The sequence below is a fragment of the Corvus cornix genome, chromosome 14 (assembly GCF_000738735.6).
Source record: "Corvus cornix cornix isolate S_Up_H32 chromosome 14, ASM73873v5, whole genome shotgun sequence".
Taxonomy (NCBI): domain Eukaryota; kingdom Metazoa; phylum Chordata; class Aves; order Passeriformes; family Corvidae; genus Corvus; species Corvus cornix.
In genome coordinates, this window is record NC_046344.1 from 1,451,187 (window position 1) to 1,476,736 (window position 25,550).

The window sequence follows — 25,550 nt, forward strand, 5'->3', positions numbered from 1 at the left end:
CTCCAGCCAGCCCGCAGATGTGCAGCCTTATCTTCCCCCCGAGCCCGCTCTCTTCAGCGCTCGCAGACACAAACACAGCGTGCTGTTCTCCTCCTCCTCCTCCTCCTCTTCCTCCTCCTTTTCCTCCTCCTCGCTGCCCCCGGCCCGGGCTGCCAGCGCTGAATTGTCGGAGCCTCCCCGCACGCAGCTGCCGAGCTTTAGTGCTGCTGTTTGCTGGACTTTACACAAACGCACTCCTGGAAAAGGTCACACCAGTGCAAGATCGGCTTAAATGAAAATTGGTTTATTATGCATGTGGCTCTTCCTGCAGGCAGCTGATTAAGCAGCCAGCTGTGGCCAGATGTCTGCTGGAGATTCTTCGGGATGCAGCTTCAAAAGATGGTTTGGAGGCCGTGCAGTTGTGCCTGTTGGTTGGCTCAGCCAGACTGGGGGTGCTTTTTGTCACAGCTGGGTACATTACACCCCCTCAGAGCACACAGGGCTGCTCGTTGTGCTCACCGCTGCTGTGGGGGGGGGAGGATGCACCTCTGGTTCACTTGGAGCTGTGCTGGCACTGAGGGGGACCCATTCCAAATGCTTTTATCTATCAGGATAGTTCTTGGTTCCCTTTACTTTGTGCTTTTCTAATCGGAGTCAGCTTTAATCTGTAAAGCAGTCTTCCACTAATTTTTCCCTACACAACCTCTATTAATACTGGTGATAAATAACAACAGATGCTGTTTTAAAGTGACTATCTGATCAGATTGGGAAGATGCAGATAACGTGATTCATTTGACATCTACAGTTTAAAATCAAGATAGTATCATCTTCTGGTCTTGGTTTCTGCACTCCTGGGCTCTGTATAGTGCTCTCTGGTTTAGGGATAAGGCGTTGCTTATAGCAGCACCTTCCCAAACTTCCCCACTTTCCCCTCCATGCAAACTTGCCGTGTAGCAAACCCGTGCAGTGTCCGTGCCAGGCAGCAGCTGGACAGAGGGACACGGTGTGGAGAGGCCCTGCAGCCCTGCCTGTCTGTGAGCAGGGAAGGGGCTGTGAGAGGGGCTGCTGGGCTGTGTGGGTGGCAGGAGGAGGATGGGAGGGCAGGTGACCATTTTTGAGCCCAGAGAGAGCAGAAGCTCCTGGAGGAGCTGGAGCATGTTGCACCCCATGGTTCAACATCACAAACATGAACTTCTTGTCTTAAACACTAGCAAAGCAATTATCCAACATCATCTGACCTGTTCAAGATGCACAGCAAGAGACAGGGGGTTGGGTTTTTTCTGTCTAAATTGGCCCCAGCAATAAAGCTTAAAAGAGGAGGTAATACAAATGATTCCTCTGCTCCTGTGTTACTGGGCACAGTTATCCCTTCCTTAAAACTGCCTGCAGTTCAGTTAGGTTGGTTTTTCTGAAACTTGTAAGTAGATAAAAGAAAGAAAAAGGAGAAAAAACTATTTTTCTTCATTAAGGGATATGGGGGAGAGGGGAGACCTATAAAAAAAACCACAGAAGAAATCCAGGGCAATGGAGCTCTGCTAAAAACCTTTTGAGTAATGTTTGTTAAAATGCACCATTTGTTTGGCTGCAGCCCTGTGAGATTTTTACCCCAATACCTGAGATGTGTACTAGTCATAGGCTGATGGATTTCCTCCTGAACACATCATCTCAGATTTGGACTTCTACTCACACTTTTATTCTAGAAATGTAGCAATGCCAAAGGTCTGTACCTGCAGGACAGAAACTCGTGAGAGCTCAATCCAGCAGAATCAGTCACATTTACAAAGATGACTGTGACAAATGACTAGGAAGGTACTGCTGGATGCCACTGCCCATCACCAGGCTCGTGGTGATATTTAATTCACAAGGCTGAATGTCTCCAATCCCGTTGTTGGAAAGTCTGGCTGTCCTGAGGCTGGGCTGCAAATTCCGTCACAAAATCCAGGAGGGAAAAGTCTTGACTGTTTAAATTCTTTGCCCTTTTCCAAGGGGGCAGGGTGGCTGCTGGAGGCAGGGCTCGTTGCCCTCATTTGTGTGATGTATGACTTGGGACCATGGCACGTGTCACCTCTGCTGCACTTCGGGCACTTTCAGCGGCCGAGATGAATTTCTCTCTGCTGGCTGGGAGGAGTGGCTGGTGGGGAGCTGTCTATATGGCAGTCATCTTCATGTCATGAGGGGAATCCCAGCTGCCAGGCAGATCTGCAGGGACAGCGAGGGGCCTGGGCACTCCTGCTGTGGGTGGGCTGCCTCACTGTCCTGTGACACTGCAAGGGTGGGAGAAACGATGCTTTAGAGCACCAGAAGCTGATCCCTCCTTTGCTGCTTTTTGTTTGGGGATGTGAAGGCCACTATTCCTCTGCAGGGCTGTGCCCATCCCTGGGGGTCGCTGCCCCATTTGGAGCCAGGTTCCAGCAGCAGAACCCATCCCGGGGTCTCTCTCCTTGCCATGGCAAGGAGAGGATCCCAGTGTGCCTCTTTCAGTTCCACGTTACTGCCTTTCCCACGACCCCTTTCCAAGGCTAACCTGCACCTGCTGGACCTGCTGGAGCACAGGACACCACGTCCCTGCAGAATCCTCAGACCAGGGGCTGTTTCATTATGCTGCTGTACAGCACGAGCCACGCTGAGCCAGGCTCAGCTGAAGGTCTTCAGTATGTTCTGTTACAGCAAATCAATCTGTAAGACTGTAATATTCAATATCATACTTTTGCCTGCAGCTCCTCTTGTCCATTTAGTCTGCTAGAAGGTGCAGAGTGGGAGAAACAGGTGGAGCAGCATTTCTAGCCTGTTGGTAAGGCAGGAAAACATGAGCTTTTAATATTTTTTGACACCATTTTGTAATTGTAATAAATATTTATGTGTATTTGGTTCACTGTAGGAAGCTAGCAGTAAATTCATTTTTGATGCCTATTTATTACAAAAGGCTGGAGCCTTTCAACCCCCTTGGTGTGTCTGGCAACTCCCGGGAATTAATTGCATGCTGTCAGAAAGGCAGATCCTGCAAAGCCAGCCCCAGCCTGCTAAGAGTGGGATTATTATTTAATTGTTCAGGACTGTATGAGGCTGCTTTTTAAAATTTTACTCTTCCTGGTGGGCTTAAAGAGGATTTTAAAGAACTGAAAGCTGAGGCAGAAGCTGGTGTGAGTTCAGAGGGGGTGTGTAAAGAGTGGTCCCACCTGCAGCACCCACAGTGAGAGCTGCTGAGGGAATTGTGGCTTGCTGCAGGAATTGCTCTGAGTGGCTGCTGGCTCTCATGGTTCTTATGCTGCCCCTCAGCATGAGATGGGATGAATGGACATCTCTGCTGTCCTTTGAGCTGAGTTAGGGACCTGCCAGCTCCAAGGAAGCACGGTCCCAACGTACTCTGCCACCTGCCTCATCTCATAATTCTGTCCATGAACCCACCAGGCTCCATTTAAAACCAGCAGGGAGATCTGGGCTGCTAGCAAGGCTTTTGCTGAGCCTCCCTGCTTTGGTAGTGAGAATGTCTTCTAACTTCCAGGACAAATTTACCTGAGGAAAATTCATAACCTCTTATTGTTATTCCAGCTCAGTTTCATCAAGTTTTTCTGCACTGCTTTTTATCCCTTTATATACATGTGCATCTAGCACATGAAGTCTTATAAAATGCAATTAATACTGTGCTGTATCATTAGAAGTGTCTGTGATTACATTCTGGGATTTTTTCTCAGCTGCTTTCTGTTGGTGACTCATTGTCATTCAAGCCCAGCTGGCACAACTGGGTTCTTAGTTGTTTCTGACTGCTGAGGTTTTATAGCAGATGTATTGTTACAGGCAGACAAGTGGAGAACCTTGTGTTTATTACTATTGAATTCATCCCATTTTTATCACTGCAATCTGCAAGGTCATCTGATTCTTACATGAAATACCTGTCCTTCAGTCCTCTGCCAGCAGTATAATTCCTTTTTTAATAACTTCATCAGTACTTCTCATGCCACAGCTGTTAATGAAAGTATCAAGACAGGCAGACCCCAGGCTCCTTCCTTAAGGAATAACTCTGATAAGCTCCACCAAGTCTGACATTGCCCCTTTCTGCAGTGCCCCTTTCCCCTCATTTGTCTCTTTGAAGCTGTATTTTAAAACCTGCTCCCAAGCTTTTCACAGCAGGGAAATCTGACAAGCATTGCCTGCGTGGTCCTTGCAGTGTGCTTAACCCTAGAGTGTTTGATCTCTCAGACACTGGACTTTTCTGGTCAGGTTCTTCTCTATTCTCTGCTTAGCTTTAGTATTTTTTGGTCCTTTTCATGTCCTTTTACTTCTCCAGAGAAATTAGGAACTTGATCCCAGACAGTTTTACGCTTGCCAGGGGTATGAAATCTGCAGTGCTGGTAATTTTCATTTGAAGAAATGTTGGGCTTCTTCCATGTGCAGTCTCCTGAGGTTCTGAATCCACTTTCTATCTCTCATTTGTAGTATATCATAAGCATCTATGAATCAGAAGAACATCATAAGAATCCACAAATCAAACAATAGCTCCAAACACAGTAGTAAGTTATGCACCATAATTTATTATAATACAAACAAGTTTGTCAAACACAATATATTGTCTACTTATGAAAATATCAATATTCACAATTTAAATAGGTGATAGGTCCCATAATTTTATATACCAGCAACTCATCTAAAAAGTATTTTGTTCCTAGCTGTGGTCTTCAAGGACGTATACCTGTAAATAACTGCAAAACTGTCCATTCACAGCTTATTTTTTCTAATTGTAGATACTTGAAATACAAATTAGAGTACAAAAGACCATCTCCACAACAAAGATGGTTTTGTCTCCAGGATACTTTTTCCCTAAATAATGACACTGTATGTGCTTGGTTAAGTTTTTACTATTGGAAAATTAGGAGGTACAAGTAATACAGCAAGACAATGGCTAGTTAGCAACAGTCATTGCAAGATGCTTCACACAACCAAAAATAAGGCAGGTATTATCAACAGCAGCTCCCATATGGCAGACTAAAAAGTCAAGGCTTTATTATCCAAACTGGGCTCTAAGAAGGCTTCCAATGTCTGCTAACAAGATACAGTTTGATCCAAAGCCCTCCTGAAATGATGGGGATTGGAAAAACCAACCACAAAACCCACTAGCAACCTTCCCTTTGACTTCAAAGGGCTTTGGAAGCAAGCTTTTAAAGCCTTAAATTATCAGAAGTGAAATGACCAATCCACTGTACATGAAAATTGCACCTTGTCATTGCTAAAGTGATATGGAAAATGATTGTGAGTTTTTCCAAATAAGTTACAAGGATTTAATGCGTTATTTTTCATAGGGAAAAAAATAGTCACGCAGAAAGATTTTTGTTTTTAAATATGGTAATTTACAAAAATACATTATCAGGACAGAAAAAATCAGATGACACTGATAGTTTGCAGGATAAACATTATGTTACAAAAATTAATAAGTCACAGCATGTGAATGGCAGCATATGCCATGCACTTAATTGAACGTTTTTTAATAAATAAAAGCCCTAAACATTCACTATTTTCTTTAAGGTTACTTTTATATTAAATAGAATAGAGAACTTCTTGTATAAATAGGTATTTTTTCAATAGATACATTCTCAAAAATGAACCACTTATCTACATAGATATTGCACTTCAGACTCATTCACGTTTAACTCAGACAAGCATTCCTCATAACAAATGTAGAATAAAAATAAGTTATAAATACAGTGTTTTTCCAAAATGAAACATACAGTACCTTTTCCATAAGGTAACTTTGGTTACTATCAACTGACAAAGACCAGAGGGAGGTTTCCAAGAGAAGGGCAGGAAGGATGGACACACAACTGAATTTCTGTAATACACTATAAAGGGAGCAATAATTTTAACCTTGTCATGACAAATACAACAAGGCTGAGCATCCCTTTTACACTTTTACATTATTGCAAGGGTGAAGCTTTGAGATCACAAGGACAAACAGCCAACAGACTGAGAAGCTCCTTATTTTTCTCTGGGGACATTTAAATGGATACCATCCCTGTGGTGGCCGAGGGTAGAAAAGGTCAGCTTTTCATCTCAGCCCAGTTCCCCAGACGTGCCCCCCTCCTTGCTCTGGCCTGCGTGGTCCCTGGGCTGCCTCAGCAGAGAATTGCTGAGCAGTTCTGCCAGTGGCAGGCCCTGGGCATCCCATCTCTGCTCCTGAGAACACCCCTTTGCCCGGGGGCCTGGTTTCCATGGCCTTCTGCTGCCATTCCCTACTGGGGAAGGCGAGCTCGGGGTTGGTGGGGTTGGCTCCTGCAGGATGTGGGTACAAGGCATTGTGCAAACACAGCCTTTGTGGCAGAAGGGAACCAGGCTCGTCCTCAGCAGGACTTCTGCCAGCTTGGCATTTCTTAGGGGATTTGCACCAAAGCTGAGCCATCCATGTATTTCAGAGAGATGCTTTCAGCCTTCTGATCCCACCTTAGTGGGACTGACTGGATCCCTCCTCAGAGGACCTCTCTGCGTTAGTTCCTGATGCACCACGAGCTCCCTGATGGCACTGGAGATGGGCACAGGCACAAATGCAGTGTTAGCACCAAGCTACCACTGATCTGCAGCTCCTGAGGAGCTCCACTGACCACGCTGGGCTGGTGTTCACCACACACCTTCACTGCCCTCATGCCAGTGAGGTCCCTGAAGTGCCCACTGTAGAATAAAGAGGTTGTGGCATGTGGCTCCAAGAAGCCACATGCCAAGATTTGAAAGGGAAAGAAATTAAAAGAAATGCATTTTCAGCCTTCCTGTAAATCTCTTATTTTCTACAGTCAGCATTGATGGGGTGCTGGTTTTTGAGTGTGAAGGAAGAGAAGCTAACCTCCTTTAAATAAGCTAAATACTTAGATCAGCTTAAACTAAGGCTTTAATGTTTTTACTGCTGTTGGGTATTTAAGGAATTTCTTTCACAGTTTGGTTTTTTTTTTTTAACAACTCAATGGCAAATCTGCAATAGGATGGCATCATCCCTCAGGAGAAAGTCTTAAGTTGAGGTTTTTATATGTTAATCCCTAAAGGCCTGAACATGGGGGATAACTGAGAGTCTGTATTGATTAAGAATGAACTTGAAGGCTCTGATCACTCTGCTCACAGGAGCAGCTTCGGTGAGAGCTCTGCATCAGGCAGGACTTGGTTTCACCCTTGAAAGTCCTTAGACACCGTGACTGAAATAGCTGGGGAAAGATGCTGCTTTTGTTCTTGGCTCTAGAAACATCCCTCCCTCCCTCGAGCTCCCCTGTCTCAGTCACATTCTTAAATAACAACTTAAAACAAGCAAATGTTGGCAGCTTGCAGGATTGCTTTCCACGCCAAGGCTGCAACAGGTACTGTATCGGTCCTCGAGCCTTGGTCAAATGAGCCAAAACAGGCTTGTCACCGTTTGTGTCTCACAGGCTGCCTCCTGCAAGGAGGTCTTGACAGCACAACTGTGTGTGGTGGCACTTCATGCCAGAATTGACACATAATTTTTGGCAAGTGCATGCTCCAGAAATGGCACCTTCCACAGTACGCAAAAGCATCCATTTACTTTGTTGATTGCAAACTGATGGTCAAGTAAGGTTTCGTTGTGTTTTAAAAGGTTGTAATTAAACACTGCTGTGGCTTCACCCCTCTGATGACTTTGGATTGCACTGGTGTTGGGATGCAAAACATTTGAGTGTGACTGAACACTAAGACTTGAACTCTGAAGCATATTCAAAATGCTATATAAGAGATGGAGGTGTTTGCCTTCTCACTTTTGCTCCGAAAATCAAGTGCTCCTGTTTCCTCCTGACAGTCTGATCTGCCCCTGGCCACCCAGGGAAATGAAATCAAATGACCTCTCTTCAAAACAGCCATTTCAGAAAATTACATCCTGAAGATGTAACCACTTGAAAAGAACTTGCACCCAGAAACTCCAACTATTGCCCTTTTCATGGTGATATTTTTATAGGCTTTCCATTCTTATCATACTGGTAAACAAGCATTTTGATGCAGTGAGAGTTGGCTGGGGAAATCCAAGGGCTGCTCGTTATGGAAAAGTTATGGTTTGTATAGAATTGCACAGGCTGCTTCTGACACTTAAAGAAGGCTTTCAAGGTGGCAGCTGCCATTGTGCGAAACCTTTTGCTAATAAAACAGTAGAGGAAGAAATTAATGGCAGTGTTCAGCAGTGCCAGCATATTGGCGATGTCCGACACAATATGGACCACCCAGCTGTTGTTTATAGGCGACACGTAGAGGTGATACAATATCATGATTATTCTTGGCGCCCACAGTATGGCAAAAATAGAAGTTATAGTAAACAAAATGGCTGTTGTTTTCCCCGTGGAGTACCCTCGCAGGCGGAAATTGCTCTTTCGCCGCAGCTTGTACACAATGATGGAATTGAGGATGAAGAAGATGGAGCAGGGCACTAAGTACACGGTGAAGCAGTGCACCCAGATGAGGACGTGGTGCATGGACGTGCTGATGTAGTCTTCACTCCAAATGTTGGGCCACCAGTAGTAGGGGATGCTGGTCAAAAAGCAGGTGATGTAGACGCTCACAATGACTTTGCGGGTGCGAGCCGGGTAGGAGACGGTGTGGTACTTGAGGGGGTGGCACACCGCGATGTACCTGTCGATGGTCAGCGGGACCGTGATCCAAATCGACGTGTGGATGGAAGAAAATTCCAAGACCTCAATTATTTTGTCCAGTACCTGAGGCATCTGTTTGTTTAAGATGAAGTCTTCCATGAGGAAGTCAACAAAGACGATGAAGAAGAGAACCAGGATGTCGGCAGCAGCTAGAGCTAGAAGGTAATTATAGGAGGACTTCTGCCTGCGAGCTACAAGCTGGGAGAGGATGATGACTGTCAAGATGTTTGCTGTGGAAAAAGAAACACAGAGTTAGGCTATTAAGATGTAACATTAGCTTTTCTGAGCACTTGCTTGGAGTTGTTCAAGCACTTGGCAACATGACCACCTAATTAAAATTCAAGAAACCAAAAGGAAAACACCCCAGTCAGGTCCCTCAGTGAAGCTGTTGCAATGAGAAGAGTGTGTGGCCCTGCCCTCAGCTCTGGAATCCACCCCTGAGCAGGGGATGCTGGGACTCCTGTCTGTGCACAAAGGGAGGGGTAGCAGGAGAAAAAAAGCTCTCACACACACACTTCTATTTCTCACCTTGTTTTTTTCACTTTTACATGTAACAAGGGATGAATGAGAAGGGTAATGAATATAAACAGCCCTTGCAGTACTTGAGAGATTTGCTGGAGCACTAAGGTGTAGCCAAATTTTAACTACTTTCTCTTGTTTACTAGAACTTACTGTGTAGTCTTGAATTGGAAAAAAAAAAATCCTATTATTCCTACTATCAGTTTGGCTAGAATGAGACAGACAAGATTGTTCCCATCAGAAGCTGGTATCACTTGGCTAGAATACCTGGAAAAGTGCTTAAAAATCAGAGATGTGGTTACTGTACAAGTGAGTGCCAAATGTTTGTAGTTGATACTTTTCTAAGTCTTCTGTAAATCACCCTTTCTGTGCATTCAGTGCTTCAAACATTTCTGCCAGCTTTGATGGATTTCCCAAAACAAATCAACAATAATTGGAAAGATTCCTTTAAATCAGAGAAAAAGGAAGTTGCTGACATGAAGGTAATGACGGCCTGGGACGTGTCCTACAACTGAAAACGCTTGTTTTTTTAAAAACTGTTTTTCTTGGCACTGAGAAAACTTCCTCCTTCATGAACACCTTCAAAGCCTGCTGTCTGGGAGCAGATTTCTGCCACAAGGGAAATGAACTGCAGCAGAGTGAATGATCTTGACTAACAGCCCTCACCTATTTTTGTGTTACCTGAACGTATTAATTTTGTATCTTGGAAAAAAACTAACCCAAACACGACAATCAACTGACTCTTTCCCTATATTAAAAACAAACAAACAAAAGAAAAGAAGCACGATCTTTCCAATGGTACAGTCTCAAATTGCCTTCAGGGGAATTTTCCCAATTCTGTCCTCCATTAATGTGAACGCAGCTGCATTGATTTCAGCTCAGCACAGACGTGGGAGACAAGAGGTGATATCACCAGAACTGCTGTGTCATTTTTCACTCACTTGCTTAGAAATGCTTCTGCTGTGCCTGCGGACGAGCCCTGGAGGTGCAGTGAGTGATGTACTGTCAAGGAAATCCTCGAGCTGGAGTGTTTATCAAGGCTCTGCAGCCACTGCTGGTTTTGGCCAGCCAGGCTGACTGGCTCAGCTTCACAGATATTGGATGTGACCCATGGGGTGCATCTCCTCTTTAAATCCTCTGGATTCGACTCATTCCAGTGGCAGCAGCTGGAACCAGTGTGCAGCAAGGGCGATGTTTGAAGGCACTGGTCCCTGCTGGTAGCTCTGGCCTGACTGCCAGAGCAGCTCCTGCAGGGATGCTGAAGCCGTGCTGTGTTCAGGTACAGCAGCCCTGCTCCTCAACTCTCTGTCTACTGCAGGGTCCTGCTGTTGGCCTCTAACCCCACTCTGTTTTGCTTGAGGAGCAGATTTAGGAGCAGTCCTTTGCACCCTTTGCCCCTGCCCCTCTCAGGGTTCCCCACCACGGCAGTACAGCGTGTGCTGAAATGCAAGTTATTTATCCAAGGCCAGCGAGCCTTGCTTGGTGAGCCAGATTAGAAAATTGATCTGATGAAGTAAACATGAGCTCTACCTAATTCCTTCTGCAAGGGTTACTGTACCTTGTACTGGAAATGCTTCCCCTGGGATCACATTAGAACTTTTTCCTTGCTGGATGATATGAAATACAGTAACACCATCTACTTTGTGCAAACAGATACATACTGGCGTGCAGCAGAAAGTTGCCGGTGTGACTGTCTCAGCACAGGGTCTGTGAGTATTTTTCCTGCTGCACACTGTATAGGGAAAGTGTAGCTGAGCTATGGATGCCTCAGTCCTTCATCCATTTCCTAGCCAGTGTTAAGCTGGTCCTTGGTTGTCCTCAAACTGTTCCTAAAGCTCAGGAAAATGGGAAAGGGGTAGGGACACCACTCTCTGTGACCAATTGTGTCCTTGTGCCAGTGTCTCGGTAACTCCTGAGTGCCTCTTCAGTGTCCTGCTCTCCTGTGGGCAAAAATTACCCACTGTGGGTGAAAGGTGATAGAAGAGTATCTGTGACCATATTTTAACCTTGCTGACACTAATTCTTGCACTAGCAAGGTAGTCTGTGATGAGAACTATGGCAGAGATGATGATGATGGAGATATAAAAGTATCTGTCTCTGCTGTAATGTAGGTGGAGCTACAGCTGCTGGATAGGTCAGCACCCCTAAATTGTCCTGGATGGTACACTGCCCATCTCCTGCAGTGTATTCTCTAGATACTAAGTGGTTAAGATCATTTGAATTTGAAAGAGATTGATCACTGTGCTGGGAGATGATTAGGGGATGACAGATGGGAATTTATGCCAGCGTCGCTTGCTGCAGTGCAGTATTCTGAATTTATAAATATCTGTTTGAGAACCAGGGCTTGATTGGGGACTAGCTGGCTGAAGCCTTGAGGTGCTGCTGGCAGATGATTAGAAGCAACTGTACAAAATGGCAGTCTCAATTCTTTCCCTCCTGGCATGAGGACATGAGACATTTGAGACACAGCGTCCTAAGGTCTCTGATACCCAAACACCTTTGGTCCAGGCTGCTCAAAACACAGCCACCTTCTAACTCAGCCAGGCTGCACCACAGCACACTTCCATCTCTCCTCTGACACCTCTTCTGACTTTATCAGCTTCTGAGTACAAAACTGCAGCACCAAAATTCATGCCATTGGAGGGCTGTTGTGTCTTCCTTTAGGAGTAACTTAGGCTCCCATGTGGATTTGGGTTTACTTCCCATGCCAAAGCCATGCTGCCTTGGCTGCAGAGCCTGGGCAGTCTTCTGTGCCTCAAAGCGGTGCCTGTGAGCTGAGGGCAGAGTTTTGCCCCCAGCTTCTCATTTCATGGGTTACAGCCATCACTCAAATAGCGTCTAACAGCGGCCTATGCAGGGATTTGAAGACCTCCTTTCACTGACTACTTTCACTGCACGTGAGCAGGAGTGATTGTATCTGTCCAAAGAAGAAATAGGCATAGTTCTGGGCTTTATTTGTGGTTTGTTTTTTTTTTAATTGAGAGCACTTTGCAGCCTCTGCAGTCAAATGGCCTTTACAACACAAGCAGTAGCCACCTGCATTGGTTCAGCAGTTGAGCTTTATAAACTACCTAAATGAAGTAGCCACGAGTGCTGCTCGCCAAGCGTGATTCCGTTAGGTCACGGAACAGAATGGACACCTTTTAGCCAACACAGCTGTTGCTAGGATCCCCACAAATTATCGTGTAATGTGGGAAACTTCTCTGCAGGCTTAGCAGTAGTCACCTGACTGGCACAGAGAGATGGCTTACCAAGGGGAAATTTTAAGTTGCCTCAGAAAAAATGTGAGTAACACCTCCTTCTCAGATTTAGGAACTCTGAGAATGTAAGTACAATATGCTAAAATAAGTGGTGAGAAAAAGGGATGTTCTGGCTTGATGGGAATAGATGATTTCCTCTAAGCGAGGAGGCAATATTCAAATGTAAACAGGTACTGTTTACTGCTCACCAATAGTTACCAGACTGGAGATGAGGACGGCGTTCAGCCCTGATTTAGTGTGGGAGCTCTCTGGAGAAGCTGATGACAATGGGTGATTTCTGACAAAGGCGTTACATAACAGAAGCTATTAAAAAAAAAAAACCCAACCAAAGATGCTGTGGCAATGGAAATACATGTTTTTTACTGATCTTGGCTATAGCTGGTTATGTGATCTTTTCCAATGACCTCTGGATGCTGTTTGTCCTTAAAGAAGATAGGCTAGGTCCACATTTCCCTCTTACAGCCAGTGTGGATCAAACTCCGCACTAGAGCAGATGGGGACAGACTGAACGGTGCTTCAGTTTGTTCCTCTCTTTTATTATCATATCCTGAGTGCCTCCCTTAAACTGTTGTGAAGCCTAAAGAGATACTTTACAGAATATAATTACTGCAATACAAGTTTTGTCTTCCTGGGGAGTTCCTGTGAGGATTGACTTTTGAAAATAAATGGATTTATTTGTTGTTCAGTTGTCCGAGTGCTGTCAAACAGCACACAGCAAGGCACCCCCACGAGGGAAGAGCTGTCAGCCCCTTCTGCTGGTGCCTGCATCATCTCCCAGGGAATGGAGAGGGATATATGCAAAAAAAAAATGAGCATCATAAAAGCTATGGCAGGAACGGATGCAGGATTGCTGCTGGAAGAGGTTTCACATCTTTGGGACGCACGTGTGGCCTGTGCTTAGCAATCCCATCTGCAGGGACAGACCGTGCCAGTTCTGAGGGTGGAAGAGAACCTGGAGGTAGAGGAGGCCCAAGATCCTTCCCAGGACAACCCAAACTCCCTTCTAGGTGCAGGAGGCCGGGTTAGTTACTGCCAGGGAAAACACAGCACAGCCTTGTGCTTACGAGTCACAAGTGAATGAGAGAGTCGGTGCCAGAGGCCAGATTCTGACAATGAAATCTGGCCTCTGGGGCCACTTTTCTCACTGACAGCATTTATTAGCTGAGATGGCTCTGGGGAAGGATGCAGTGAATGAGGTACTCTGCTCTGCAGCTGGCATTAGCCATCAGTGGGTCACGGAGGCCAGAGAAGGATTTTAATCCAGCAAAAGCACTTCCTCGCTGTTGGAGGGCACAGACACAGCAATGGCACGGAGATGCCAATGGCTGATACTCCCTTTGAGCCTTGCCAGCCACGAGGATGGAGTGCAGCAGCTTGTCTGGCACAAAGGTGTAATTACACTGTGCTGCTTTTGGCTTTCCTAGACCACTGGAGTTTTTCTGGAGCAGTCTGTATAAAACAGGGCTATTTCTGCAGTATGAGAACAGCCCAGGAACACTGGGCTAGGATGTGGGGAGGTCTGGTTTGTGCTCACTGGGGCCATGCGTGTGTAAGTGTGACAGGGATCTGGTTCTCCTCTTCCCATCTTCACTCTTCTTATCCACCTTTCCTGAGGTGGGCCTGCAGAGCAGAAAGTCTCTAATGACTCTCAGACATTCCTCCTGCCGCTCCAAAGCCTTGCTTAGAGGCTCCCACACAAGGATAAAAATGTCTAAAATGCACATCTCAAAGTCTAGCCTCGCATCTTGCTACCAGAGCAGGACAGCCTTCTAATGGAAACTGGAGCTGGGAACAGAAAAAGTGATCTGTAAAATGATGCAGAAATCATAAAAGGAATTTGGTTATTCATGCAACATATCTGGAGAGACAGGGATTTTCAAGGCAGTTTGGGTGTCTCATTTGGCAGGTGTCTGTGGCTTCTAAATGTGGGCTGTCAGTGCAGTGTAAGAGGTCTCAAGCTGAGTAACTCGAGTTCCAGGGTGACCATTCTAACCTTTCGATACCAAATGCCAAAGTACTGCGGCAGATGCCAAAGGTGTTTCATGGGATGACTGGGATGGAGAGAGGATGTGACTTCATAAGGACACTGCCGTGAATTCTTTACTGAACATGAATAATTAAGAGGATTTTACCTTCGATTGTGGTTTTGCTAAAATAAACTAGTCTTTATGTCTTCCTAAAGCATTAGGTAATGCAATAGGAGCTCAAGATTGCAAACCCCATGGCCAAGCTTTCTCAGAGACTACGCCAATTTTACACAATATGCAGGAAATTACAGACTTTGTAAAACCATTGCAGTTTGGCTTTATTTGCCCACGGAGAATATACTGCATCCCCACTAGATATATCACTGTGCTGTGTGCCAGTCAGGACACTGAAGAAAACACACTTGGAGTGAACAAATGTGTGAGAAATATCCTAGTTTGATGTAAGTGACTGACAGGTGATTTGTCTTGAGACCAAAAGCAACCTCTAGAGCACCTGTCCACGCAGGCAATACTCCATAAGATTGAAAAGATGGAGAGGTTTAATGACTGTACATTGCAGGGACTCTCTTAGGTGGTAGAAGGGAACAATTCCAGTGAAAAAGATGTTCAGTGTTACAACAGGCAAGCTTCTCTCCCCTTCCATGGATAAAGAGGTAAAACTCTTTTTGGTCATCTTCTGTACTGCTCATTCTGGTCCTGCTTGGCTGCCTCCACTTCACTCTCTCTGCACAACCACACTGGGGTCCTGGGGGGCAACCCAACACCGTCTTCTCCCACGAGAGAAGCTTACCCCAAGAAGAGCACCAAAGGCACTCCAGACATGGGGAGTTAGGATCTGTAAGTACATATCCATATTCTGCAAAATGAAAACTGATTTGTGTGTAAGGTCTCCTGTGCTGAAGGAGTGATTTTGGCTTTGCTTCCTTTTCTGGTGTCTCAAAGCTAATGGGAAAAGAGATTATAGGCTCAAAAAGACCACCTGAGACAGAAGGTGGAAGCTTTTGTGGACAGGGATTGCTTTGCCCTTGGCGTGTGAAAGCAGAGCACACCCCCCACCAGGACATCTCCGTGTTGTTTGTTTGCCTACACAGAGTTGTGCCGTGTGTGGACGAAGGCCTTCTCCTGCTGCCTTCGTTCTGCTGATTCACCCCCATTTTATGGAAGGCAGCAGAAAGAGGATGAGGAGGAGAGAACTAAGTAAGGGAGTGGATGAAGAACAGCAGGATATTAGACTGCCTAGTGCTTCTGAATGTTTTGACTTCTTAACAACTGGGGGCTCTGCATTACCCACCTACCGTGAAAACTGGCTGTGCTCTCTCTTTTGTGTCATTGTCATTTCAAGGAAAAATGTACTTTGGAGTTTTTCCTTTCCAATCCATTGTAGCTGCCTGCCATGCAAGGTTGTGCACTTCATAGTCTGCTGAGCCTCCCAAATATGGCACCTCATTATCATTACAGCCCCAACAGTGTTGTTTCCTACTGACGTGGCAGAAGAAATCCAAAGTTAGCAATTGTACTCTGTCTAGTGGCATCCAGAAATGTACAATCAACCTCTCCCCAATCCATGCATTAGCATGGGTTCAGCCACATGCTGTCTTCCAGGCTGCAAGATTTTAGCAGCTGCAGGCTCCAGAGGTACTGACCAAACGAAATCACTCCCATCTGCACACCTTGCTGTCACCAGTTCTGTGCAGGAACAGAATGAATCTATTATTTTTCATAATGGTTCTTCTCTCCTTAAAGAACAAGCATTCATTTTACAATAGGAAATGACTCATTTTAAGCGTGTTAGCAGCAGTTTTGTTCCCCTCTGCCCAGCACTGCTACTGTAAATGAGCTGTAGTGCCCTTCAGTTGCTCCAACAGCCGATCTAAAGTTCCAGCAATCTATTTGTCCCCTTTTAAGTAGGATGCAATGTACTGGCCTTGCATCCAGTTCAGATTTTAAGCAGAGAATATATGGTCTTTGAGTGAAAAGGGTGGTTGAATCAGGTCTCAGGAGGGTTTGGTTCCTGTTCCCTAATGAGCGACAGCAGAAGAGTGCTGTTTTTTCAAGGTCATAACAATACATTTTAACAACTCTCCCACTCATATTTTCGGATCTTCCTTTAGCACTTCTATTTTTCAGGTATGCTGCTATGAGAAAAGCTATTTATTCAGGTGTTGGAAATGCTCTCTTTAATCAGAAGCCTGTACTGTGATTGCAGAAGAATATACTAGGCAGTAGATGGCAGGAATCCAAAACGAGTCGGACACTTCCACAGCGCTGTGTGCTCTGTGTACACCTTCCTCTGCCTGCTTTGGTATTTACTGCTACTACACGCCACGTGGGTCACCAGCAAACGTTGCTCCGTGTCCCCCTCACCGCTCAGGGTACTAACTGGGTCACAGCTGTGGGCACAGGGATGGCAGCGCTCTCCAGGTCTCATTCCCCCACACAGCCTCGGAGTGGAGGGAATGCAGCTGGGCTGCTGCATGGTGATGGTCTCTTGGGTCAGGGGTGCTCAGCCCACCAACAGCACCTGCCTTGCCAGGATGATGACCCAGGCATGCACATCTCCCAGAGAGCCTCCTTATCCCAAGCTTTATACAGGGAGAAGGCTCCAGAAGGATCAGGTCTCCATCCTTTCGGCTGGCCTGGGACCACCCCGCAGTTTGCACAGGCTCAGTGCACCCATGTGTCAATCCAACGCCCTAGGAAGGATCTGCCTCGCTGTGCAAGGACAGCCAATCTGTCACCTGCTAGGGCAAGGTCCATAGCTTGGACTCTCTTCACAGAGTGTCAAAGCAGTTAGGCACCCCTGCTGAGCTGACACGTTCCTCCAGGTCAGGACTGCAGCTTCTCTCCCTCTGCATGAAGCCCTGTGAATGCACCCTGTGCTTGGCTGGGCTTTGGATGACCCGGGTTGTCCCCATCTCCACGTCACCTTGTTCAGCAGCAGGTCTGACATGAACACTACCTGTTCACACCTTCCAGCTGGGAGCATCCAAGCATGTCCAGGCTGCTTTCCCAAGCTTGTGAAGTCCTGAATCTACATTTAGATCAGTGTGACCGGTTTAATGCAAAAGCCTAAAGCGCAAGTAAAAGAAACAGTTGTGTACCAGGCTCCTGAAGTTTGGAGTGGCACTTCCCTGGGGTACTGCTGTGAGTCTGTTGCCTCCTGGAGATGCTGTAAAGGTGCTGTGCTTTGTGTCACTGGGATGCAACGATCCCTGAAGCCAATGCACATCCCAGGTAGGCAACCGACTGGGGAGCAAAATGGAACCAGCAATCCCACTGGGATTGACTAAGAAAGCCAGATTTCACTCTGCCTCTCACACTGTCAGGAGGAGATGAGCCCTGGGAACCTGGATCAGGCCAGACTGTGATCTAGGAAATGCTGATGCTCTGTCCTTTCAGCAGCAATATGCTCCCTTCCTGATGGAAAAACGGACTGCATGCAAGGCAACTCCATTGCTGCTGCTCCTTCTAATGAAGCAGGAATCAAGGTCAGAGCCAGGTTTCTGCAGCAAGCAGTGCTGCTTCTGTGCCTGACCTTCTTGGTTGTGTTCAGTGGCCCCACCACAGAAGGAGCTCTTTGGTGCAGCTGCTTTGTGCAGCTCTCACTGACAAAGGCAGAGACAGAGTGGTACCTGTTGCTCTTTGCTTTCTCACCTTTACCAGCCTCCTCTTGGACTGAATCAGAGCAATTTATTCCCTCCCCCACATCCAACACCATCCCCTCTCTAGCATTTTCTCTCACTAAAGCAAGAAACATTTCCATTAAGACTTTTTGCAGCCCCTCTCTTGCCTCCCAGCTAACTGCAGGTACTTCAGAGGTTCTCTCTGACAGACAAGGGGAATGCAGGGTTAGCAGAGCAGGGGCTGCAGAACAGCTCCATAAATGAGAAACCTTCCCCTCTGAATGGGAGAAGACCCCACCTCAGGGCCTCTGCCTCATGCTGCTCCCCACCGCTGCACTGGCATTTTCTCCTTGTTCCCTGCAGCCTGATCCTGAGACACCCCACTCCTGCCAGCAGGACCACGTACTTGTGGGACACCTTTGCATGCCTGCACTCGAAACAAGTTTTGAAAACCTGTCTCTGTCTTATCAGTCTCTGCTTAAAATGAAAAGAAGCAGCCTCCTGGCCCAGGTGCCCGAAGGCACGATGACCCCTGGCAGAGCTGCAGCCAGCTCGGGTGCAGCACCAGCCACGCAGGGTCAGTGGGGCTCTGTGGGTGCCTCTCTGTAGGGTCCAGCCTGTCCCTTCCCTCTGTGTGCTACTGCCAGAGCAGGGCTGAAGGGAGTTTGCTTTGCGCTCTCTCCTCTCTGCAATCTACAGACTTTCTGGTGGCTGGTTGAACAGAGGGAGAAGGAGCCACTGCTGAGAACCGGGTCTGCTGAGGTGCCTGGGTTATACAGGGGTGGGAGGGGGAGGATGTTTCTGCTGCACACACTGTCAGGCCTGGCGTCGCTTGGCCTCAATGTGGAGTTGTTGAGTTAGTGAAATTTCCTTCAGATGCTACAGCAGAAAAGGTGGAAACAGTTAACTGGCTTTTCTTCTCATCAGTCTTTCTCCAAGATTTGTGGCAAGGAGTTAACTCTTTGCATATCAGCAAAACACTGCACTAGTGCTGTATTTGAGGACAGATCCTAGACAGGGTTTCTCTTAAAATTCTTGGCACCACACAGAGCTAATTAAGATCCCACATAGTTCAGGACTCTTTCTCTAACAGCCAATAAAGCCTGCTACCTTTACAAATTTCTGATGTCAAAAAACTGAAGAGCAGCTTCAAATTAAAACATGAAAAGCTCTTTTTAACACTGCTCTCGCCCTGTACCCCATCCTCAACAAAGCTTGGCTGTGTGAGCCTTCCCCTAAGCACATCCAGCTTGTTCTCCTCTCTGTGCAGTCTCATGAATTTCTCATGCACTCAGCACACTGTGCATTTACTCAGCACACTGTGCATTTACTCAGCACACTGTACATGTGCAGTGAGTCCAGGTGTCAGTGCCAGTGCTCTGGACACATCCACACCTGATGTAAGCCCACGGAACTCAGCAGTGCTGCACCACCATGCGCTTTGGCTAGTTCTGTTAAGCACTGGCACTGGTGCCACTGCTCTAATCAACTGATGTCTGATCCCTTGAGAAATGCATGAGACCACTGCTAATTTGGACTGTGTCTGACTTTAACCATGCTCTTAGAATGACAGTGTTAGGTCTGTAATTACAATGCAGTATCCCCAGGGAGCTGGTGCAAGTATGTGCAGAACGTTCATTAAATGACTTTTCTTGTTGGTGCACGCAAGACTTTCCCCCGTTTCAGAGAAGCACAAAGTCAAGCTTAGCCACAGAGTGCTTCATGACAACTTCTTCACCTCATAATCCTGAGAGGGTCTTGCTCAGTTTCTAGGGGACTGATGTTGAAGTCAGAGCCTCTCATTACTATGGAATCTAAGCAGCCCCTAAGGAATTAACGAAGGGGAAACTTCCTCCTATCCCTGCTGGCTGAGTCTCTTCAGGTCAGGGCTGAGACTCATCAGTGTTTTGGAGCACAGACACTTGCCTGTACTCTGCATCCTCTGTGGGTAAATACAGGACTTAACTTTCCAGTTCTCTGAACTATTAGCCAATCTTCAAATTTTAATTGTGAGACAGAAAGGGGGGGGAAAAAACCCCAAACCAAACCAACACAAAGCACATCAATTCCTACGGAGAGTGTTATTGCATGCATGCGACTCAGAGGCAGGCTTCTCTTCATGTCTGATTAAAAATTTTTCTATGAAAAAATTGCTTGAAGAAGGAATTAAGGTGAACAAACATTTGGAAACTATGGACTATTACCTATCATCACTGCTTGCCATTCCACATGCCACTTAAAATGAGTAGCTCTACACAGACAAAACCAAACTCTCTTGTATCACACCCTTAAAACACCAATTCACCTTGGTGCATCAGAAGGCTCTCACTTTTTCCCCAACTCATTCTACCTGTCCTTGGGATCACTCTAAGTCACTGTCAGGCTGGAGGTGTTAAGCCAGTGAGCAAGCCACGCTGTTTGCCCACCCCAGCTGTGCTGGGATGGCAGCGCTGCCCACTGTAACTACAGCAGCTCCTCTCCATCCTGCGTGCTGAGGCATCTCACTGGCAGCCACAGGCAGCCCCCTCCAGGAGGAAGCACCTGCTCAGTCCTTGTCTCGGCTGAGACAGTACTGCCAATGTGATGCTCGTGTGGCATCTGCACGTTTGGAGCTGTGTGCTGGCAGTGGTGCCCCACAGGTGTTCACATCCAAGCTTGGGACATCCTTTCCTTCCTTATTTGGACTGTCTCAGCTTTTCTCGTTCCAAGCATCTCTATAATGTCTTTGTCCCCCTTTTAAGCAGGAAATTTTGCTCAGGGTTATACACTCTGGAGACTGGTCCCTGCCAGCTGGGACTTTCTTCCAAGCCCTGTACCAGCATTCAGGGGTCTCAGTGTCAGCATTGCCATTGCCTTTGCTGCACACTGACCTCAAGACTGGACTTTCTACCTACTGTCCTGCTCCACCAGCCACAAGGACAGGCTCACGAGTATGACAGCTGTCTGCTAAGCTTCTGACAGCATGCTCCTTCCCCAGTCAAGTTCCGTAGTGGTGGTGTGTCGCTTCCTATAGCCAGCCCTGCCCCACAGAGCCGGGTGGGGATTTGCACCAGAAAAACTCGGCAGCTACACTTGTGCTGGCCCGGCAGGAGATCGGTGGGGACACGGCCGCCTGGGTACCGCTCTGGTACTCACATGGCCAAAACGACAATGGCAGAAACTTCACGACAGGCTGACTCTGTTCGTCAAGTTCAAAGTCAGGGTGCCCGAAGCCGGGTAGGAGGGCGAGGGCAGGCAGGGACAAACCCTGGCGAGGGAGGCAGCACCGGGACGGCAGCGCGCCGGGCGGGGAGATGCTGTCCGGGGGATGCTGCTGTCCGGGGGATGCTGCTGTCCGGGAGATGCTGCTGTCCGGGAGACGCTGCTTCCGAACCGCCCGCGCTTATCCCGCCGAGCACGCGGAGCCAGCGCGCCCGGGGCATCCCGAGGACACCGCGGGCGCTCCCCCCGCCCCGCCCCGCACAGCGGGCAGGAGCCGCTCCGGCGGGCGCTGCCGGGGCCCCGCAGCCTCGCCCGTCCCGCGGCACTCACCCGGCAGCCCGAGGCAGAGCAGCAGGCTGTAGTAGACGACGGGTGCGTATCCCAAGCCGCAGCCATAGCGGTGGTGCGCCAGGAGCGAGCCGTTGTGGAGGTGGAGGTGGCTGTGCTCCATGGACCCGCTGTCCCCGCTGCCGGCGCTCGCTCCGCCGCACGGGCCGCCCCTCGCACGCTCGGCGGCGGCGGCGAGCGCGGCGCGGCCCCGCGGCGGGCGGCGGCACATGGCGCGGCCCCCGGGCAGCCGGCGGGGCCGGGCCGGGCCGGGCGGGGCGGGGCGGGACCGGCCCCCGCCTCGGGCCGCCCCCGGCAGCCCGGCTGCGAGCGGGGAGCTCCGCCGGGAGCCGCCGCCTTCCCGGTGGGCAGCGGGCTCGCCCCGCAGCGAGCAGCGGGAAAAGGGGTTTTCTCTCCAAGCTGGCACGCGGGTCAGTGGGAGGAGAGCAGGGGCGAGGGCCGTCAGCCCTCGGTGTGCCTGGCTGCAGCCTGGGCTGGGCTTCCGACCGGCTGGGGAGGCAGGGGCTCATCCAGCAGTAGGCGTTCGTATCTGCGGCATCAAAGCGCAGAGCCGGGTTAACAATGCACTGTCCCTCCTCTGCCCGCAGTGCTGCGGGTGAAGCACGGGGCGGCCAGCGGGGACACCGCCGTGCTCCAGCGGGGACATTGCCGTGTCCCCCGTGAGCGGCTCCTGCAGGACAGTGCTGAAGGGAAATCAGTTTCTAAAACCTTCTTCACTCATTCCTTAAGGCTTGTGTACTTCAGTACATAGTCCCAGGTGTAACTACTAAAGGATTTAGAGTTAGGCTTGTTGCGATAGGGTGATGGAAGCCTGTCCTTTGTGCTAGTCAGTGGGCTGGTCAGGTGTGAGCACATTGATACGTCCAGGAGGTCATGGTTTAGTGATAAAATAGATGTTTGATTGCAGTGCCTGCCTACTGAGCAGAAAACAAGATGGTTTTTCACCCAAAGTGTTTAGCTGAGCCCCACAGACCAGCATGGTGTGTTGGAAGAGCCCCCCGGGTTTCTGAGGCTGCCAGAGCAAGCCAAGAGGGATGTACCTGTCCAACGTGAGGTTGGTCAAAGAGCTGTGTCTGGTGGGACGCACACAAGATACAGTGGGTGGGTTACAGAACTAAATGAAGATGTGATCCTTACTCTCTGAAAACATCCGACTGCTTAGGGTGGATAGCTGTGGGCCATCAGGTGACTCAGTAAGGACTTCAGCACCTTTGGGTTTCCAGGGTCTTGTTTGAAAAGTAGTTTAGCTTCTGTTTGGAAACATAGCCAGGAGCAAGTAAGGCTCTGGTCTTGCAAGGACTTGAGTAAGTTACTTTGCTGGGAGAGTCAGTAAGATTATTCACGTGCTTAAGTGCTTTATAGAAGAGGTCTTTTTGAATTGTACTGAAACTGCTGTCCACCTTCCCAGGTTAAACATGCTAGAAAAAACATGTTTTTTCTCTGCTTTTCGGTGGATGTCTTCATGAGTGTAAGTTAGAGTCTGCTGGTACAGCTTTTATGGGGCTGTGATCCTTTTGAAAAGAATTTTTTCTAAACCATTCATTCAAATAACCAGCAGAAGTGTATAAAGCAGTGTATGTGGGGGTGATTATATAGTACAAAGTCCTGTGAATTCAGCTTTGTCTGGTTTTCTTTTCCCCAGATATTTAACTTACAGGGTCTTTTTTGAGGTTTTTTAAAGTTCTTCTCATATTTCTGCAACAGACCTGAGGAGGAAAGAGATCTTTTATTGCCTCCCGAAAGAGAGGTGATTTTTCCTGGAGCCTTTTCTTGGGGGGAGTAAGTACCTCAGCAGGGCTGGAAGCGTGACTCACTGTTTCGAAGTTAAGTGAAGCTCATCAGCAAAACAAAACACAGAAGAAGGGGATGGCAGTAGAGCAAGTGATGGTTAAAAAGTGCCACATCCAGTTTGCAGCACCATGAGTCTCTCAACTTTCCGGTTAACAACAGTGAGATCCCACGAGAAGCTGGAGGCTAAGGAAGAACCTCTGCCATCTATTTTCTGTTGTGCTGCTGCCACTTTTAAGTCTGGCCTAGTTTTGAACATCCTGAGCAATCGGGCTTCCCTGGAGAGGGCTGTTTCTCTAATAGAAGCATATGTTTCCTCAGAGCTGGAGTTGTCTCCAGGGCACAGTTCAGGTAGCTGCTCGTGTGCTGAGGAGAGCTGTTGGTAATAAGAATCTTTTCCTATCTTCCCACCTGGAACTCTCAGTAGAGCCTCACAGGAGGCTCTGCTGCATGTGACCTGCTCCTATTGTAAGAGGAGGAAAACTGGGAGGTTTGTTCACATTCACTAACAGTTCCCTCTCTCCTGCCCTGCTAATGGAGAGGCCACAGAAAGTAAATCTGCTCCTCGTACCTCAGCTTAATTGAAGCTTCCTGAGGAACTTTTCTGCCTCATTGCACCAAGAGCTTCTAAGGCAGGATGAACTGGGTTTCCACATCTGATCTGCTTTTGCTTCACTGAAGTAAAATTAGTGAAATACTTTGTAATATATCAGAATTAAGGGCCCAGAGTAAACGTGAAAATTGCTCTTGTGTTCTGTGTGTGAATGGTGTTTGGAGGGGCTTTTGTCCTTCAAACAACTTCAAACCAGTTTTGGCCTGAATGAAAAGAATTTGGTTTTTCTGCTCTCTGAATTGTGCAGTAACAGAACCCCAGACAGAAATGTCAATAAAGCCAATTCAAAACTAACCACAATGCTTGCTTCTACTTATAGCTGTTTATTTTTAAGCTTCTCTCTGTTTTCTAAAGGGATGACATTTATGTGTAACATCAGGGCCGCAGTGAGGAGAGCACTGCTCTGCTGCTGAACTAACAGGCAGATGCCTCTGGAGCCTTGAGGAGGACGGCTCCTGAAGCTCATCTCATAAACAGCCACAGGCTTAGACAGTGAATGATGTTTATTCTTTTCCTAAGAGCAGTTTATTGTTTTCATGGCATGCTACGTAACAATAACAGGTGGAATTACTTCACTTTAAAATTCCAGGGGCACTTGAACTTGGTTAGCTTCCTTTTTTTTTTTTTTCCCCCAGAGGGAATGAGCCTTCCTAGAAACTGCTAGACAGTGATCCTGGTGGCAGGAAGATGGAGTGATGAGTTAGTCACACACTCCCCCATCCACTCAGGCCGTGGAACAAAGCACTGGTGACTTCAAGAGACAAGAGCCGTTCCCTGAGGAGTCGGGAAGAGCCAAGGGTTGCGTTGTTGCAGCAAGTTGGTCATTGCTGTGAGTAACATGCCTGGAAGACAGCAAAGGTGAAACTGGAAGGGTAATGCATGGAGTGTGTAAAGGGATTGGGAGAGGCTGGGTGAAGGTAGAGAAGTCTCTCAAAGGAAGAGGTGTTGTTTGGCCAAAAAGATGTGTGTTAACAGCTACCAGAGACCAGGGACGTTGGCAAGAGAACTGGTTTAGGGCCTGATCAGGGCTGTCTCACCTGGGTTGTAGTGCTGCAGGAATTAAACTCAGAGCTGCTTCAGAGAAAATGATACCTGTAGGAATGACAAGTCTTAGATTATACCTTATTAGATGCTTGTATATAATTTTGCTGCAATGAAACCCTTTCCTTCAAAGCAATATTTTTATCTTTCCTTACTGTTAGGCTGCAGGATATTTGAGTCAAATTCTACTCCTTGTGAGTTAAAGAACTGTCTCTATCAATAGCATTCTGCAGGTCTCTCCAGACTTGGAAGGTGAGGGAGACCTTTCTATGTTCTCATAAAAGCCATTAAAGAAAAAAGGTGATTATGAAAGTTCTTTACTGGAGCCTCCTCAGTGCCTATGCATTGGCAGGCTCCAGTTTTACGAGAGAAGAGTGAAGATTTATTCATTTTTAAGGTCAGAAGTTTTTCTTGTTGCCAGGGAAGGCTGTGGGTGCATTATGGCTTCTCCAGCTTGTGCTGCAGGTCCACAGCCTGCACCCTCAGGCTCCACAGCCCTGCAGACTCCTCTTCATCTCGTCTTCCTTTGGCCTTGTATCTCCTTGGAGAGCCCATGAAGGTTACAAGAGGTC

The 25,550-nt window shown here is 47.6% G+C and overlaps 1 protein-coding gene across 1 annotated transcript; it reads right to left on the bottom strand.

The window, feature by feature from the left end:
* Nucleotides 1-4,474: 4,474 nt before the first annotated feature.
* On the bottom strand, nucleotides 4,475-21,701 carry GPR139 (G protein-coupled receptor 139). Its single transcript, XM_039560661.1, has 2 exons — nucleotides 21,519-21,701; nucleotides 4,475-8,827 (listed from the first exon to the last, which is right to left on the bottom strand). The coding sequence occupies exons 1-2, from the start codon at nucleotides 21,637-21,639 to the stop codon at nucleotides 7,893-7,895; spliced, it is 1,056 nt and encodes a 351-aa protein (XP_039416595.1). The 5' UTR covers nucleotides 21,640-21,701; the 3' UTR covers nucleotides 4,475-7,892.
* Between the last annotated feature and the right edge of the window lie 3,849 nt (nucleotides 21,702-25,550).